This window comes from Lutzomyia longipalpis, chromosome 2, assembly GCF_024334085.1.
Source record: "Lutzomyia longipalpis isolate SR_M1_2022 chromosome 2, ASM2433408v1".
NCBI classification, from domain to species: domain Eukaryota; kingdom Metazoa; phylum Arthropoda; class Insecta; order Diptera; family Psychodidae; genus Lutzomyia; species Lutzomyia longipalpis.
This window is the reverse complement of record NC_074708.1, coordinates 30321332-30342245: the sequence shown is the minus strand read 5'-3', so window position 1 is coordinate 30342245 and position 20914 is coordinate 30321332. Positions and strand designations below refer to the sequence as shown.

The 20914-nt window shown below is 32.0% G+C and overlaps 1 protein-coding gene across 4 annotated transcripts in view; it reads right to left on the bottom strand.

Moving 5' to 3' along the window:
• LOC129790125 (1-phosphatidylinositol 4,5-bisphosphate phosphodiesterase classes I and II) overlaps nucleotides 1-20914 on the bottom strand; it is a 64813-nt gene that overhangs the window by 20942 nt on the left and 22957 nt on the right. For all 4 annotated transcript variants that reach the window (XM_055827399.1, XM_055827400.1, XM_055827401.1 and 1 more), the window contains exons 3-4: nucleotides 19290-19436; nucleotides 12327-12464 (exon numbers count right to left, since the gene is read on the bottom strand). In XM_055827399.1, coding sequence (XP_055683374.1) covers nucleotides 12327-12464; nucleotides 19290-19436 — 285 coding nt within the window. The remainder of the gene's footprint in view (nucleotides 1-12326; nucleotides 12465-19289; nucleotides 19437-20914) is intronic.

Genomic DNA, 20914 nt, shown 5'->3' with positions numbered 1-20914 from the left:
CACGTCAAAAACGCGAAAATTCGCTTTAAGCAAATCATCATGCACTGATGACCGTCTTAAGATGTCTGAAGAATTCTTCAGATATGCTGAAAGGGCACTTAATGCTTCTGAGGGATTTTCCGGGGGTGTCTTGGGGAAAATCACTCATCAGGAAAATATTTTTACAATTTTTTCCATAAATTTAGGGAAATTTTTGTAATTTTCGGCCATGCATTTTCCTTAGCATTAGTCAAATTCTAATACATGTGCTCTTCTCACCCTTTAAAAATACTTGGTGTTCGCCACCAAGTGGAACACCAACTAAATAAGGAGCACATCCGATGTGACGCTAACCGTCTTGTATTATTTTAATGCATAAAATCGAAAATTAAGCATCAAAAGAATGCCATTCATCTCAATTCTTTAGTGGAAAAAAAAGTGATGAAAATGAAAGAAAAGCGCCTTACCATACTAGAATGTGTTTTGAAAAGTGGCATTTTTTCTTCGTTTTAATTTGATAAGTAGGTACAATTTTCTATTTCTTAAGTTTAAAAAATGCTCTTGATCGTCTTCAGACATCAAAATTCGTAAAAACCATCGAAAAATATACATTTAGAATAATTCAGTCTGACTTAAGAAATCTTGAGATTTATTAAGAATTCTTAAGATTTCTTAAGATTTCTTAAGATTTCTTAAGATATCTTAAGATTTCTTAAGAAAAATCTTAAGATATCTTAAGAAATCTTAAGAAATCTTAAGATATCTTAAGACATCTTAAGATATCTTAAGACTGTCTGAATAGTGAATTTCACCCAATGTTTCCAACAGAATCTTAGAGCTTTAGAATTTTATTGTACTACATTAAATATGAACAAACATGAAAACAACCCCTCTGTCGAAAAATATACTTTTCTGCTCTCGTCTTAAGCATCTCCAAATAAAAAAGAATCATATTCATTCAGAATATGGAAGATATTTTTCCTTGTCTGTTTCTTTTCTACCAGAAAAACATACTACTACTGAAAAGAAAAACATCTACATAATTTTCTACCTACCACACGGACAGAAAGAAAACACATGATACATAATCCACTTCCTTAATCCCCCATTTTATGTATGGATATTTCGGCATTTATCTATATTACACGCTCAATAATTACGTGTGCAACAATATGACACGTGAAACTCTTACAATTGCCTCCCCCATATAAAAGCATTTTCCCCCTAACAAAAGCTACCGTATATATTTGGATTTCCTTCTACATCCACAATCTTCACTATTGTTCTAGCCATGTGTGTAGTACATTCAACGGTATGCCAAGCGTGGTTAGTATTAATTAATCATAATTTTGTGAATGGAAATTAATTATAAAACACGGCAATATCCACTCATCTGAAAACACTACAGATTGACGTATAAATGGACTAAAATAAGATAATTGATAAGCTCGCTCTCAATATTATTTCAACCTCTCCCAACCGTCCAGTATAAAGGTAGATAAATTCTTTCATTCATGCTCCATATCATTAGGTATTCCGCCTGACCTATTCGAAAAATTAGCTTTCCACATTTGTTATTTGAACAGGAAGTTTTTAAATATTTACAAAATACTAGAGAAGCTTTCACCATTTTCACCACACACGGAGAGATAATAATACAATTCATTCATAGAAACAAAGAAAATGTGTTCATCGCTGTTTTCATAATTTCCACACACCGAATAATTGTTCGTAATTTTGTAGTTGGAAATTGTTAATTTATACATAATTTTTATCTGTTAAATTCTATTTCTTTTAAGAAAAAGTATACCTAACCTTTTCAATTTTTTCTTCAACCTGAATTTCTGTATGTTTTCCAAAACCCTATGTAATGTTATAAATTATATATACATATAATTAAAACAACGTATTAATATAATAGATATTTTAAATTATGTAATATTACTTTTCGCATCGTTTCCGCTGTAATTTATTATCAGATAATTATTGTAAAATGCCATTAATGGATAAAATTTGTGATTAATACCAAATCAAGGTTTAAATGTTGGTTACTTTGACCACAAATTCTCACATACATACATATAATAATGTATTACACAAATTCACCATTATGTAGAATAATTAAATTTGATTATCGACCCACTGCCATCAGTCTTTCATATCAATATCTACGCCATATAGTGCCAACGCATTTAACATTATATTCCTTCTCCATTCAATCATTATCCACCGGGTGTGATCCTCCACATCGACGTCCATTAGCACTCCTTCACATATCATTTTATTTTCAGCCTTATTCTCAATATAGAAAAGAATACACGCTAATCCTTCAACACTGTGTTCTATTAATATTTAACAGCACAAGATATTGTGCGAAAAATCAATAGAGCGTCGATAAAATCTTCTCGCATAACTAATTATGGTGTAAGAAAATAAGCAAAAATATATAATAAAAAAACAGGCTTTTTTTTTAATAATAATCCTCACTTAATATTTTTTGATCAATTCCTTAAAGTTTTCCATCATAATCCTTATCGACAATTTGAAACCACAAAAGGAATTGGGAAAAGCTTAGTTTGAGAGAACAGAGAAGGGGTCACCCACTGAGGCTAATGCATTGAGCAAAAGGATATCATGCTGTGATGAATGTCCGTTTAGTAATCTATCATGGAGAACACTCAAGAAATACTCAAAATAACCACAAGGGATATATTTCTTCCAATGATATTAATATCCTCTCAATCAATTTCCTTGGAAATCACCTTTTATACTCTCATGACCCTATTCACTTTGACCTAAAGCCAATAAGATAATTGTTGTGGGAAATTGTTATTAAGGACAAGACCCTCTGGACAGAGGGCTGCTCTATAGAGAATCAAGGAAAATTCCCCAATCAATTTCAAACACATAAATACCTCACAAATGCCAATAAATAGCATACTATTGCAATAACAAAGTGTCACGAGCAAATAATTATAACTTACGGTGGGAACCATAACTAATAAGCCCTACTTAGCTTCCCTACTATTCTTTTCTGCTATGTTTGCGCTTTCATGTTATATTTTCCAGTGAAAGAAAGAACAAACATGGGTAGACCAAACATATTTCACCACACCCAGAATTGGAAATATTTTTCCTTGACAACTTCTATTTATCTAAAAGTTCTGGAAAAGTTCCTTTTGCGAACACACCTACCTATAATGATCTATGTAATCTTCCAATGTTCAGTACCTATTCTAAAAATTTAATTATACGGTGTTATTTAGGATTTTATAACGAACATTTTAAATTGAATTTTATATGTATAAGTAATGTAAGTGCAGACCTTATTAGTAAGTACAAAGGATGTCATGCACAATACAAGGGCGAAGTACCTAATTGAAGGAAACGCAGAAAACAATTTTAACCCACCCAGTCTTGTAGGGAATCAAAAAAGGATAAAGAATCGCCAAAAATATTCACCTTTTTCCACTGGGGTCACAACGAAAAAAGGCAATAAAGTTTTGTAAAAATTCAAAAAAATTGACCGCCATTCGCCATTTTGTCTCTTTCAATGCATCAAGCAGATGTTTCAATGCTTCGTCATGAGCTTGTCGATGGGAGTTTGACATTTCATTTATTTTTTTTTTGGGAGAAAATAAAAAAAATTGCGTATTTTTTAGTTTAATTATCGTGGTAAATGTGTTTTACGTGTTGTTCAAGAGTGATTTATACATCTGAATACCTGAAGGATGAATTCCCGCACAGCTTGTGACCGTCTCAGCGAGCACATCTCTCGTTACAAAACAAAGCAATCCAAAAACAATGGTCGTGGATCGTCTTGAAGATGACTTTTTCACGAATTGAGAGATCCTCTGCGCTGGAATCCTTTGCGTTTCACACCACCACGACGGACAAGACGATGGATTGCTGGTTTTGTGATTCCCTGGATGATGTCACGCAAAACCTTACGATGTATCTTGGCACCACCTTTCCCAAGACCTTTTCCACGACCAATGATGTGCTCGCTGAGACGGTCACAAGCTGTGAGGGAATTCATCCTTCAGGTATTCAGATATAAAAATCACTCTTGAACAACACGTAAAACACATTTACCACGATAATTAAACTAAAAAATACGCAATTTTTTTATTTTCTCCCAAAAAAAAAATAAATGAAATGTCAAACTGTCATCGACAAGCTCATGACGAAGCATTGAAACATATGATTCATGCATTGAAATGAACAAAATGGCGAATGGCGGCCAATTTTTTTGAATTTTTACAAAACTTTATTGCCTTTTTTCGTTGTGACCCCAGTGGAAAAAGGTGAATATTTTTGGCGATTCTTTATCCTTTTTTGATTCCCTACAAGACTGGGTGGGTTAAAATTGTTTTCTGCGTTTCCTTCAATTAGGTACTTCGCCCTTGTATTGTGCATGACATCCTTTTAATTAATAAATAAAAATCTACAAACTCTATATGTAGATGCAAAATGAAACTTTGAAATTTCAAGAAGTTTTCCAAGTTTCCATTCAATTTTGTCACTTCACCATTCACCCCTACCAGAGAATAAATAAGAAAGATGAGAGACAAACTTTTCCATAATAGAAAAATGATGAAAGAGAAAATTTCTCAAGAACAAAGAATTGCTTCGTATGCTACAAATATTTTAACAACATCAAAACCATTGAAGAAGCAAGTGAAGGATTGTACGGAGAGAAGAGAAAATGTAAAATGATAAATAAAATACCATTTCCTCCCCTGTAATTATCTACCTACCCATTCGACAACGGAAAAATGCTTTTGTTGGATGAATGTGAGGGTGTGAGCTCAAAAATGGGTCAATCACCGCAAATTTCATGTAGATTATAGTCTAAAAATGTAAATTTCGTGCCAAACACATGTGTAGCAATATTTTGAAAGATAGTGTAAAAGAGAGAATGATGAAAAAAAAATTGTGGGTAATTTTCTAGTATTCTGCCATGTCCTTTTCCATATTTCGCAGAACATCCTCATATATGGAGTAACCATCATAATATGTATTAAGTTAGATGGGAGAAAATGAAATGAGAAGTTGACAGAGAATGAAAATCTCTCCTGAATAATATTGTATAGGAGTGAGATAACAAGGAAAAGGCATTTCATTTCATTTTCCTACATCTATATGACATCTTCGTGCAAATTTGCAAATTATCGAAATTCACAGACATTATTCAAAATGACATTACATTTAGGATACCTACATAACTCTTTTTGAGTATGTCTTTGCTTTCTCTCTAAATTGCACTTAAAGTACATAATTCAAAACCACTGTGGGGGTGATGAATAAGCCACCCATTTTATGGTTATTCATACCAAACAGTCAAATTCAATTTACTCGTGCTGTGCCATACCCGACGACTCAAGTATTCTTCCCCGCAGGAGATGGATATAGTGATAGAGGGGGGTGAAAAAATATATAATACTCCCCGTATATATAGTAGGTGGTTTCATCATCATCAAGTCAATTGTATATGGCAGCAATTTTCTCTCTTTTTTTATCCCTCACTCCTCCCTGTCACACATAAAAACCAATTTTATTGGCTCTTTCATAATAATATCACGGCGTGATAGTGAAAATCACACACAACTCACAAGTCCACCCAATCAAGGTGATTTTTTTTTCGTTCAGATTCACCCAAATTCAACACAAGTCAACCCCTTAAACCCTATCCACCGACTACAACGTCCTCGTACCAACTCCTATTTTAGTCGTATAATAAACGTTAGGACTTTTTTATACTGAGAAAATGCCCCCATGGGAAGTGATAGTTTCAACCACGGGAATTGCCATCCTCCTCCACAATTTTCTCTCCTCCGCAAATTGGACGGGACGAAAGGTTCAACACAAATGGTGAAAATTACTGCCTGTGCACGAGATTTCACCTTAAATGCCAGGAAGAACGAAAGGGCAAAAAGGAGGGAATTAAAATCAAATTAAAAATCACCACAGCGTATCAAACTAATTGCCTTACACTACAATTCTTCCACATAAGCGATACCTATCATATCTACTCAGCACAAACTAAGGAAATCCATTCTGGGTAGGAAAATGCAACGTGTAATATTTGTATTAGACAAGGAGACTGAAAATAGAGGATTATGCATAATGTGCTTGCATTTCGAAAGCTTTATCCTATTAATCTATATCAATTTCCCAGAATTTCATTTAAATATAACGTGAAAGAATTCTTGCAGTTTTTCGTGTCCATCACATATACTGTAATTCACACCTAACCGAAATAAATTTCGCATTTACCTCAGAAAGAAATAATAATTTTACTAAAAATACAAAAAGTGCAAAAATCTCTTAATGCGAATTTTCAACGTAGGATAATATACACAAGAATAAAATATGTATAGCATATGAAAAGAGAAACAATAGAATATGTATAACATTCTATATACTAATGGCAGAGTGGGTTCATTGAAGATACATGGTTTTCGACATTATTTGCATTTACAAAGTGGAAGTGCTTTTAGTTGAATGCAGTTTTTTTACATAATTACTTTGAATATAAATTTTCATAAAGAAGCTTTTTTCGCATTCACTCGACAATGCATGCGGTGAAAATACCTAAAAGTGAGTCCTTTTGTTATTATTATTAATCTACAACCCAACATTTAGTGTTTCACCACTTAAATTTAATGGAAAATGATGTCTTTAATAGAAAATTCTAGGGGAAAAACTCTATTTCGAGGGAATTGACGTCAAATTCTTGTACGAATTAAAAAAAAGAAGCATTCTCTAAATATATATACTTCTTTTGCAAATCTTTTAGTTGAAATTTAAATTTATGTAAAGGAACATAATTGAACTTTGACTCAATGAGGTTAAAGATATATATATTTACAACAGGGGGTTTGTTTGTTCGCGGAAAATAATAGGTATGATCTCGGTCAGCATTTCTACGGATAAATGGATTTTAAGACTGAAAACATACCTCTCAGAAATGAAATTGAATTTCAATATAAAATTTCAAATTTTCTAATTAAAATCAACAATTTAAGCCACATTAAATTGTCCGAAATACTCATTCTTATTAAGGTATAGGACACCAATTTCCCTAATTAATTTATATGATTTTTAACTAAAAAAAATTAAAGCTATAGTTTGTGGATGTTTTTGAAAATCATATTCAAGGACACAAATTCCAAGGAAAACTTTTCCTCATTTCCATTTTAGACACATTTTTTGTTAGGTATACATAAATGTATGTATTTCAAAAGCTGCATGAGTTTGCATTCTATCTTCATATCTATTGGACAAATCGTAAAATGCACATGTATAGGTAAGTTCTATGTTGAAGAGAAATATTGTTCTAAAAATAGAATCCATATGAATTAGTTGGTATACCACAATCGTGGCACACCAAGTATTGTAATCGTCGGAAAAACCGACCCCCTCAGATCGGGCTCAAACTTGGTATGAGCACGTTTTAGACTACCCACATTCCGAAAATGATGGTGGAAATTTTTTGATCCGGCCTGCCGGCCGGCCTCTGCGCCAAACTTTGCCTTATATCTCGAGAACGGTAACCGATAGAGACTTCCGGTTTGAAGTTTTCTATAGAAATGTGGGTGTAAAATTTCATTTTTTCGCATTTTCAAAATTCAAAATGGCCGCCGTCCGCCATTTTGAAATACCGTCGATCAGTTCCCTTAAAGCTAGAGATCTGAAATTTTAGTATGTTGTAGAGCTCAGTGAGATGTTTTCATCAACAAATCATACTTAAAAATCGGTCAAGCGGTTTAGCAAATATGGCGGCCTAAAGCAAAAAGTGTTTTTTCGATATAACTCGAGAACGGCTTGACCAATTTTGACCATCTTGGTATCAAATGAAAGGTATTGAGAAGCCCTACAACTGTCTAGAACATTCCAAGTTCCAAAAATGGCCGCAAGTGGCGCTAAAATCAAAAACAAAAATTGCCTAACTTTAAGGGGCTATATCTCCCAACATCTGTTATCGTTTTCCTTTAAATTTGGATATGTTGTAGCCTGACTCAATATCTATCACCAGTCCGAAAATGAAGAAATTCTATGTCACCGTTTAGAAGATATAGCCATTTGAAAAATTCTTGAATTTTAAAAGTTCTAAGAGTTATATCTCTTGAACGGATTGTCCGATTGTGCTCAATTTGGTATCAAATTAAAGGTTTTGCAATTCTCTACAACTTTCTGGAACATCAGAAACCTCTAAAACCATTCCTTGAGGACAAAAAGTCCAAAAAACTGTTTTAGTAGAACAAAAAGCCGCCATTTTGTGTTCTGGAGGTGACCTTGAAATGTATCGAAATATATGTCAGATTATAGCTTATTTCAATACCTTTCCAAAACTAGTCAAGAAATTTCTGTATGTGCAATAGAACTTGAGATATAACCATTTTTGTCTTTCGAATTGATGAATTTCATAAAAAAAAATCAACTTTGCCTACTAATACTACTTAAAAATTAAATTACAACGCATAGACTGACCCATCCGCGTTGTGGTATACCAACTCTAATAACTGGACGCGTTATGATTGACTTTCAAATGTGCAAGAAATTGCAATTTTCTATTGTAAACATTCTGTAAAATGGAAATGACACTCGCAAGAACAACAATGTCATTTTCTAGCTGAATGTATATAATATTTTCACCATAACAAAAATTATGATGCCTTTTGTGCAATAACATTGATATTAGTAAGTCATCTCTGATAGAAATTTAAACACATTTCTATTTACGGATAAAGAGTAAAATATCCATTTTTCACATCAATTGGACCAATATTGGCGATAAAATTACACTATAAAAATATTCAATGGGGATCACAATGTCTCATATATGCTTTCCTTGTCGGATATAATAAAAAAACTGAATATTATAAACATGCTTACGCTTCACTATATTGATAGGGACTATAACTAAATTATTGTTTACACATCAAATTTTTATATTGTTTAAAACTTTCTATAAAAAGAATGAAGAAAATAAAGAATGGGAAAAGGTGCTGAAATTCCCATTCAATATTGGGATAAAAATACAACGCACACGCCTTGATATAGACATGGAGGGTAAAGACTCTTCAATAAATAAATCAAATTATTGAACGTATATTGAGAACAGTGGGAGAGAATTGATAAAGCTTTTCGTACGAAATGAAAAAAAGGAAAAAAAATACAAAATGAAATCCCGAAGCTCATCCTTTCCGCCTTTCTGGTGATGACTTAGAAATACAAATTTAATGGTATGGGTATGTCAGGGGAGAATGTGCAGACAAGGTGGTTACATAAGCACATTTTCGTACCTCATAAAACACTCCAAAATTGCACGAAATTTATATCTTTTAAAGTCGCAAGGATTTCACAAAACGCAATAAGGGATAAAGTTAAGTATGCAAAACAACTCGAATTTACGATTTCATCGGAAAACAATGAATGAGTGGAAATTATTAATGGAAAATCTTCAATGTCATCACAATTTCAATTATCCTCCTTCACTCTTCGCATGTAGTTAGTTAGTTAGTGTAAACGATCCATGCTATTACTGTCTAATGTAAATTATCACGAAATTATCTTATTATCCGATAAGGATAATCAATCATTAAGGAGAGTATTGTTGAATTTGTCATTAATGATAGGCTTAATTTCAATTTAAAAACATCTTGTATAGGCTTTGAGGATGTGATTCAGATTGCCTATAATAATAGCTATTCATTCTTATGAGTATTATGAATCAATATATGTAGTACATATTATGTAACCATTAATTAAAATCAAATAGAAGCAAGAGTTACGATAGACAGCTTCTCATCACAATAACAACTGTGAGCAAAGTGCCAATCAAGATCTTTGAATGATATACATAGCTTTAATTGAACTATAACAGATTGTAAGGAAGGTATTATTTAACATTAAATGAATGAATTAAAAAAAAACTATAAAATCTCTTTTTAGAGATTATTTAATTAAATAAAAATGTCAGAAAAGTCTCTTGATATGCACCTCATTTCATTCTCGGCTTTTTTTTTCAATCTTTAAAGCTAAATAAATAAAATTGTAGAAGAGCTTTCAAGCATGAGAATTCACACTACTGTACTCCCTTTCAGTTTGCATATGGATCGATTTATCTAACTAAGCACGAGTTCTAACATGGTTACTTTGGCTAATTGAATTCCATTCCCCACTCTTTTGCCATACCGTCTCCCAAGAGGGAAAGCTCCGACAAAGAGTCTTTACCTATCAACCCAACCTCCAGCACAAATTTATATTGGAAAGATAAAGCTGGAAAGAGAGAAAACTTTAATACACAAATTGGATTATGTTGACTTCTCGACGCTCGAATTGGCAACAAAATCTCACCCAACATACTAAAATGCGTTATGTTACATCACGGAATATTATATTTTTTTCCTTGTGCTTTCAAAATGGAATGGATGAGAATAAGCCTCAGAAAAAAATTTCCTCCCCATTCCGACAGAACACTTAAAAAATCTATTGAGCGGAAAATAAGGAAAGGCAAAAGGACAATAGTTTTTTCCCATCATCTTTTTCTGGTTCTTAAACCCTCCCCAAATGCCTCGCCTCACTCAACAATTTAATTAATTAAATGAATCCCATCGATATATTCAAAGATTTGGTTTCGTATGAACGATAACGAAAAAAACACTCGTAAAATTTCAATCCTTTTCAGCAATGAAACATCTTAATCAATTAGGGAATCCCTTTGACTGTAATCAATTATATTGATAGTGTAATGGTTTGTGCTCATGTCAATGAGCTTTTTGTGATTTACAATTGAATTAAACTTCTTTAGGCTGTTAAAAAATATTTTTCTCATAAGTAGTTTATTCTTTTTATCAATCTTTTAATTATAGTTTGAACAAAATTTCAAATAAAATGTTAAAAAAGAAAAACATTTCAAGAAGAAAGAGAATATTCGAATGTAATTGACGAGGTAAGTGTGCTCCCATATATGAAGGGAAGAAAAAGGGAACGGAAAAATGGGAACAGAAGAAGAACTTCAATAATTGCCATGAAAAGTTTATACCCACCGGTTAGAGCCCTATAAAGATTTTCCACAAAATGAAATTGTGGCGATAATAGTGTGAAAAAGAATAAAATGGTTATGACTAAAGCTTTTCCTTAAAAAAAAAAGCTCGTGTATATAGTACTTTTTTCTCGTCCCACACCCACACATGATGATGGTAGCCTCAAAAAGGAAAGTGGTTTTTCCACATAGCATGGAAGAGAAACTGCTGTGAGAGGAACAAGCAAAATGAAGAAATGCAAATAATTTAGTCCAAAGTGGATTCACGGTTTTTTTCTCAACACCCAGCAATAAACATAAAAATCCTGTCCTGCACTCCCGCATGGATAATACGTTTTTTACCTCATTACAACCTTTTCTGTTACAAAAGAAAGAGACTGAAAAAAAAACGAAATGTACCTGGGAATTCCACTAAACTGATATTAACTTTGGTACATCTTCCTGATAGATAAGATACTACGGGTTTTTATACAAATTATTTTACAAAATCTCAACATGTTTGACAAACATTATTAAAATCTATTTTGATCATCTTTGTATTTTAATCAAGTAAAGCTATTTTGAGGTATTTTACATAAGTAAAACGATGTAAGAAAAATAAAAGATTGAAAGTTTTTTTAATGAGTTTTTTTTTCTAACTTTGAACTTCTTGATATCAAAGAAAAATCTCATTTAGTATCCCTTTGCTTCTTCTACACCATATACTTTCCGCATGCCTTTTATTTCACAAATAATATTATAATCGATTAAGTGAAATGGGGTCAGAAAAATATAAAAAAGTCAGGATATAAAAAGGGGCGATAAGAGATGAATATTTATAGCGTGTTAAAATGAGCCACGACTTTAGCCTTTGAACTTCTTTTCAAGGGATATTTGATGTTTCTTGAAAATCTCTTGGAGGCACGTTTTGGCATTCGACATACACACAAAAGATTCGTGATCAATTTTCAAATAAACATAGTAATATGTTTTTAAAGGAAACATCATAATGTAGTTCGAATGTTGACACACGTTAATTTTAAAAGAAAAAAAATGTTAATAAAGGACTTCTATGATAAAATTTCCCCAAAAAAATTCATGAAATTTTTTTATGAATGTAGTTTCTTTTTGAATATTTCTTTATAGTTTTTGATACTAACGGGTATAAAAGCTCCATCCTCTGCCCTATAAGGCATTTTCTTTCACTTCTCCTTCTTTTCTTTTATGTTACTTTTCGAAAAGTTTTCATATCACTTTACTACTGGAATGCGAGTAGTGTATCACAAGAATATTATATTCAAACGAAAAGACTCACCTGTGCAATATCTTTCCTTGTGCAGCAGAAATTGATGAATGACATATTTACAAAATCTGCTCCATAGCAAACGGATACTGTTTTCTCCTCTAATGTGTCTTGTGATCCCATCGTAACTATTTGGCGTAATTTTGTATCCTGAAAAAAAAAAGACAAAAATTTTAGTTAAAAAAAAGTTACCAACAAAACTCTACTAATTATCCAATCGGCAACATAAACCATAGAATATTAATCTTTCAATCCTCCTAATGTATTTACGTCACAGGATGATCCAGTCATTCTGTATCACATTTGCAGTTCTAACACGTAGCGAGGTCAAAAAGAGAACTTAAGTGATATATTCAAGAAAATGTTATAATTTTTACGTGATTTATTGCGATTTTCCGTACAATTTATGTATAACGCCTAGCCTTGCATATTCATCTCTTGAACAAACCCATGCGCTGCGGACTATCCGCAGAAAGTTCACAGCCATAACCCATTTGTTCAGGAAAACCATCATCCATTTACCACCCATCAGAAACTGTCAAAGCTAAAAAAACAGCTAAAATGTATGACAAATTGAAAATGCCATCCGAGCTTTTCCACGTCCGCATAAGGACCTAACAAAACTCTCTGTCTATACATCCTAGCTAGATATGGAAAAAAAATCACAGAGCGGAAGAATTTTTGCCGAGATTACAGAATATATATTTATCGGTTAAAAACAACGGTTGTATAAAATAATAAATTGACCCTCTTTCCGACAGGGATATTCATCAAATTTCAATTTGTTACCAAAAATCCGAAAAAAGGACACCAATACGCTTTGTGACAACATTGCATTGATGTAATATCAAATTTATTGGATTCAGAGAACAAAACTCAATTAATTTTTATGCTAAATGTGAATTCTGTAAAATAAATCCTATTAGTTTCCTTAGCTAATGCTATACATATTGGCGCTTTAATAACTTCATAATATATTGTTTGTTTCTTTTATGATTGTTCCCAAGATTATTAAAAAATAAATATACCTACTAAAATTAATTATTGTTATTCGGTTTTAATTTAATGTTTAAAAAAAAATTACACATATTTGAATTTTTAGAGGCTGAAAATATCCATTTTTCCATAAATCAGACACATTATAAATAAAATAATTTTTAATACCTAATGGACTCTAACCTGGCAGAGGTAAAACTAAAGCTTATTTGCTTTAAGATTACAATACAGTCATTTTACAGATACGACTCCACTCTGGCATCCCCACAAGACTCACATTTAGATACATTTCGTTGTTATATGTACGTACATATGTGAAAAGCTTTCAGGAGCTTTTTTTGCTTCCTTTCCTATAGCCGACAAGACTCCTTTTATACTTAACCCACCCACATTGAGCCCACTTTTCAAATCCATACCCTCAACACGTAATTGTATAAGCACGACAGCATAAAAGCGATAATTTCCGTTATATTCCTTTCTCGGCACATCCGAACCACTATAAGTCAAACACAAAACAAGTGAGAAATACACATAAAATATGTAACCGCTATGCAAGACAGGTGAGAAATTTTCTATGAATGTTTACATTTTGAAAAGGACACAATGCGAATATGCTTTCGTATCTCATGGAACCACCGTCACCGGTATCAGCATCGTACGGTTGTACCCGGTATATAGGTACCATGGCTTATAGCTCCATATCATCAATTTATGAAGAGTGACACAGTGTAAGTAAATATTTTACTCCATTGTACCCGACCCAACTAAGCATACATCTCTATAAAATGATAGCAAAGATAAGTAAATCCTGCTATATGGAACGCATGTGACATATGCGTTTTAAATTGCTTTACCCTCGTCTATTGTTTTGTAGTGCTTCATCAGTAAATTTTACCATACCTGCCGAATTGTTAATCCCATACCCAGACGCATAATTAATTAACTCTATCATAATTTATCTGTCCTTCCTATATATATGGAAACATAGTTTAGTGAAGTCCCGCTTATAAAGGACTAAAACAACAACAATTTACTTTCGTACAACCCTTTGTTCATTCAATAAAATAACACAAGAAAAATACAAGAAAAGGAAAGAGAATCTTCAAAATATTTAAATGTTTTGCATTAAAAAAAATTTAAAGAAAATCAATGAAAATTATTTCATTTTCGTATAAGAAATTTTAGTGATTTCATACTACAATATATAGCATGAATTGGTTGTCTAACAGTGACGTCAATATTACCTCATCCCAGTTCATTTTCTCTTTTCAGGTAGGTACTACATGGCAGTAAGTAGAATTGATAGAATATGTAGTCACTCAACACCTACCTATGTACCTACCTACATACATAAATATAAATTCTATCCTTATACCCACCACTTGTAGAATACATTTCAATGCACACATTATGTACAAATCCCTCTTTCTACATCCATATAGTATATCCTCTCATTTTATATCGTTTTGGGAGAAGCGCACACCATAAATAAATGTGGGGTAAAACGCGAAATTAGACACATACAGCTCTAGTTCTCAGTCCTTATGTCAAGAACTCCAAAATCCAAATACTTTCACAGGTTGAATTTCAACGAGCTAAACATTCCCAACTCCTGTGTGTAGTCCTCTTTTTCTCCACAAAGTTTCTAGCGGGCGTAATATAGCAAAAGTGGTTAAGCTTCAACGTGATACTTCACATTGGTGGCATAACTTCAACCTGATAATCGGGCATTGTGGTATTTTACTCCATAGAAACCATATCTATTTACACCATATCCTCGAACTTGAATTCGCATCCAACATAAAATTCTGTTACAGACTGTTAATGACATAATATTGTTAACTGTATGTATGTTAGTACAGAAATAGAAAGAAATTTGTACTTTAAATAGCAAGTCACGTTTTTGGTTTTAAGCAATGTTTTATTTCTTTTTGGGTGATTAAATTAAATAAAGAAATCTCCAGGGATGGGATTTCATTATGCTTTAGTTGATTTCATTTGAGATATATGGATCCTATTAGCATATTAGAGAAATGTGTAATACATACTACGATTTAAGTACTTTTTTATTCTGATCTAGTTTAATACAAAATAATTAAAAATTCCTATATGTATGATTCTTGAAAAAATCTATCAAATTCGACAATCAACATCATTAGAATTCGATCTAAATTATGTAGGAAAAAGAGAATTCAAAAATAAACATCATTATACATTTCGTCTCTCCTGAACAAAAACCGATATTCAAACATTCAGCATCAGTCAATTAAAAAAGGAAAATTATTCGTTAGAAAACATTGATATCAAATATCCTTTTTGTGTCATTTTCGGTACATATTCCCAATTTAAAATTTAACTTTAATTAAAGAAAAAAAATAGAAGTATGTTCTGTCAATGTAATCAGCTTTTTTAAATTACTATTCGGTGGTAAAAATGTCAGAGCAAATAAGATCATAAGCAAGTAGTATATCCGTAGAGTTTTCTTATATAGACATAAAGTCGTGAAAATTTTAATGAAATTTGACTCAACCAACATGCTATGTAGGTTATTTCCCAAATCTTCATTTTGAGTTTCTTTTGAATGTCAATGTCAACAAGTATGACTATATTTACTTGTATGATAAAATGCCTATTTATATTAAATATTAATGCCACTGCTCAGGCTTCAAAAGGCAAAATTATGTATATTTACTTAAGGAACTTATACCAAAGAAATGTTTACAGAGAAATTTTACTTTCAAACTTTATACGAATTTTCTTGACTTGAACTATATTATGTATACTTGTATCATAAGTAGGTACCACTCTTACTATTCAAAACTATTATAACATGTAAACAATAGGGTTCTTGGTCTAAGAAAATTTAAAGTAAATAAACGTTATAGTCACCGTAAGAAATCCTCTAAATATTTTAATGCACACAAAAGTTTTTGATACTTAAAACAAAGAAATATATAAATTTTCAATTGTGTCATAGATATTTTAACCAACAGTATAGAGGAAAGAAAAGTTTTATTTCACATCTTCATAGATATACAAGCGGAAGTAATATAGAGCTGAAATTACATACTAACTTTGCAATCTCTTAGAATATTTTCTCAATTTTCGAACACACGCAGAACAACAAGGGCAAAAAATGGAAATGGGAAAACATTTTTCATAAGAAAAAGTTTCTCGCATAAAACTTCTTAATCTGTACATCTTCTTTAGTCACCATTCATCTCCTTCCTGTTGGTCACCATTCGTTATATACACAGAATAATTTAATCTTCAATGTCCCAACTAACCTGTGAACTTTTCACTTATAGTATGGGATACCACAGATTTAAAATTCTTTTAGTGTTTTGTGTTTCATTATTTTCAGAGATTTAATACGAGGCGTTAATCTTCGACTTGCTGCAAATTGCAACTCTCAATTGACGTGAGAGACTTCATAAACTCTCCCTATATTGCCTAAAATAGTGAAAATAACATACGAATTTTCTTTTTTGAACGCTATTTTAGATAGAAACTAGATGTTATAGTAATGATTCTATCCTTAAATTTAAATCAGCAATGAAAACCTTACTATTTTTCCTACAAAAAAAAACAGAAGTAACATCCCCAACATCCCATTAACTTTTCATTTTTTCTTCAAATTGTTGTCATCTACGATAAATGTTGAAGGAAAAGAGCAACAAGAATTTTGGCAACAATTTTCTACCCTTGTCGCAAATTTACCCAACTCCGTAAACATTTCATGTATGTATATTTTACTCTTCTGACGTCACATCAGCTTAACATATGAGCACCACACCCAATTGTTCACTTCCCAACCATCCATTCGCCCCATTCGTCTCGCATGTGGAGCCTCCAGAAAGGCAGACACACCACCACCCCCCATAGAGAGTACCATGACAGAGAATTTCACCCAATCTGTGGAAATTTTAGACATGATTTCGCGCATCATCAACCATTTGCCTTCCACCCTATACCTCTAAATTTGGGTATGCCCACTGGTGAATTGTATACGAATTTATAATATAATCGTTACTCTCTCTCACTGAAATTATATTGAACGCACATCCACGCGGAAAGCTCACACAACAATGTATAAATACATTATTTTGGAAATTATTAAGACAAACAAGCTATGACGTGAGATTGAAAGCATTTAATAAATTCAAAATTTTATTGAAAAGTGTTTCCAAATATTTGCTATATACTTTAGGTTGCATTATCCCGCTTGCCCCTTTAATAAGTACGTACATCAAACCTGTGTGTAGAGCATTAGCTCACGTTTTTCAAATTCCTTGTTTGAAATTGAAAACTGTGTGAATGAGAATGGGGTGGAAAGGTAGCTCCGCAAAAGCAATTCTCCTTGTTTTTGTTTAAATAACTTGACGGAAAAAATAAGTACATGTTTGTACATTTTGATTGGAATTTTCTTCAAAAGACTTGCTTTTCACACCAGAACTTTGACCAAAACAACCCATAAAATGTAATGAGTTTTTACTTCAACATCTTATTAATTTTTCCACCCTTGAACAAATGTTTGTTTCCGTGTGAAATTTTTACATAAAAAATATAGGTACTACTATACATAAAGGCAAACAATATTCAATGTTATATTTCCCTTGCATAATTACAGGTACGTAACATTAAAGAAAAAAAAAGTATGGTTTTATATAAAAAGGAATAATTTATAAAAAAAATTGAAGAAATTAATTATTTTCAATTGAAATCAAAGTTTTTAATTAAATTGATAACTTTCTATATGCAAAGCAAATAAATATATAGTTTAATCTATTTTAAGAAATAATATTTGCAAAATGTTTAAATCCTGAATTTATATTTAGTCTTAATGAAATTTACTTTTTTTTATTTTTCCCCATCCAGTGTGAAAAATATTCAGAATTTAACCTTTCTAAAACACCCACATAGAGAAAATATTGACACAACCACACATCTCTTGCCATTTGGAGTGGAATATAATACTTTGAAAATGAGTTAAATTAATTTTTGGCTTATGTGGCATTTTCAATCAATGAAGTTTATACTCCAAAACATCCACCCCGTACCCAATCCATTATTCAGCAATATCGCATTATATGTTTTTGCTTCCACAATGAATCAATTTGATGTCAATGAAGTTTGGCCTGGTGGTTAAGAAGCTTTCACCATTTGTCTCTAAAGCCCATAGAATTTTCTCCCATCGCACAACAGACATCGAAGTGACATCGAAGACTATAGAAGCACAAAATATACGTAAAATCAAAGTAAATTCCCCTGTTATCAACCCTTTTTTCCTTTCTTTTCTCCACACCGCCAACGCCTCTTTCAGACGATTCCATTTGACTTTTGTATCTTCTCGTCTCATACGACATATGGGGCCAAACTTGTTATAGATGCGAAAGACAGTGTCAATAAAATTGGGTGTTATTAACTTCTTTTTGCTGTCACCCTTCACCTAATCTCTCGTGTATTTCTTTTCTCACTCTATATTCTTTTATTCGCCCTCGTTTCTTCACATGCCTTTGCAAAAATTTCATGGACTTTTCTTGTCTCAAAAGTTGCTGTATCTTCGTTTTAAATTGATGTATTTTTAGCAGTATAGTGAAGCAATTCTGTTTGTTTTACGACCCTAAATAAAGTGTCATAAAATACACGTTGTAGACTTTAGTCCTTGCCGCTTACAAGCAAGACTTTATGAGCTTTATGAATTGATTCATCATCCAATTTGACGTTAGCACGACTACACATACATATATTATATATGTATGACTTTTTAATTTGTTTGTTTAGATTAACAATTCAATTAACTAAGATTAATATTAATCTATTAATCCATAAGAAATGTTTTAAAAGTTTTTAAAAAAAAAATTTTAAACTAAAATTTTCGGATAAAATATGATAAAATCAGTATTATGGGCAACAGTCGCACAACTTTAGCAACATTTCTTTTTTTGAGACAATCAATACAGAATAAACATAACTTACCCTCGGTTTCTTGGCATATTGTGCTGTCCTCACATCCCTTATAGTCGCGATATCGAGTAGATCCATTTCATTGTTTTGATCAACCCAATATAAGTAAAATCCCTTTGCATCCACCCGCAATGTGACTGGCGTGCCAGATCCAGAATCCTGAAAATAAAATAAGCAAATGCGTAAGAAGTAAAATGCGTGAGGGACGTCAACATTGTGAGACGCTGTTTGAATATTTATTGCGTTAAATAATGCATGGCTGTAATGCATACAAGAAGTACGAAGAAGGAAATTTCCATACTAACTTTATGGCGTGTTAATGCTCATAATATAAAATTTATTTGATTCAAACTGGGGAAAAAACATGCCAAAAGGGCGTCCAAATGAAATGAATCCTTATAAATTGAATAAAGTGACCACACAACGCCTAAAATTTAATTAAGTCACAATCATTCATAGGATTTTCCTTAACATACTTTTCTTTACACCTTCCGCTTTAACCTATATACATTTTTTTACACACACGTGCTCAACTTTCATTGATAAAACTCAACTTCAATAAAGCGAATTAGGAGCACCCTCTCGTAAAGAAATGGGGAGAAAATCTCTGAAAAGAAAGAATCCCAAAAGTGGAAACCATTTTGGGATTCCTATTGACAAATTTCCTGCATTGGAGGAGTTTATGCTTCATTGAATGTTATACCTTTGCACAGATGTATCATCCAGGTATACAATATGATATGTATCTATACATCACGTCACTTTAAAGGGCAAGATTGCGCCAAAAATTATTTCAGAATTGATTTTCTTCTTCACTTGGAAAAAATTGAGTTTTCATCTAACACGTCGTAGTTATTAATTAGAAATTAAAAGCCCATTTTGTGGGCGAAAAAGTAAATGCCATTAAATAAGCTCGGCATTAAAGACTTTTAAATAAATATAAACTTTACATACATATGTAAGTTTGTTATATAACTTCAAAAACTTTTACCAAAGTTTTCATGCCTAAATGACATTAGGGAGAATTTATGAATGATAGTATCAGAGATATTATTTCCTTTATAGGGTATTTGTTTGACAATAACAACACACAAAAGAACACACCTAAATGTAAGAAAAAAACACATTTTTAACCTTTTTCTCTCATCATTTTTTTTGTTCGTCGACACATTGATATTGCCTTTTTACCCTCTCTTTGTGCTACTTATGTATACGTACAAAAAAAACTGAATATCAGTCCAATATACAATTCGGTAAAAATAGGAATGTTAAATGAAATATACCATTTTCCTAAAGGAAATGAAATGGACAAAAGTATCGTAAAGAAAAAAATATTTTGATTCTAATCTTGGAAGGAGAAAATGAAAATCTCACACCACCCTGCTGTCAATGAAAAATCTTTGTAAAAATAAATTTATCACATTCCAACTTATTTGTTTTTAGCCTTCAATATTTGTTATTCTAATTGTCATGTGGGGTGAATAAGAAAATGCAATAGCATCTAAAAAAAAAATAATTAAGCTTTATGCATTGAACGATTGTAACACTTTTCGCACAAAACTAAATTAATCTATTTCACGAAGATAATAAAACTTTTACAGCTTAATTAAAAGTGGACAGGTGTTGGCTAGAGCTAC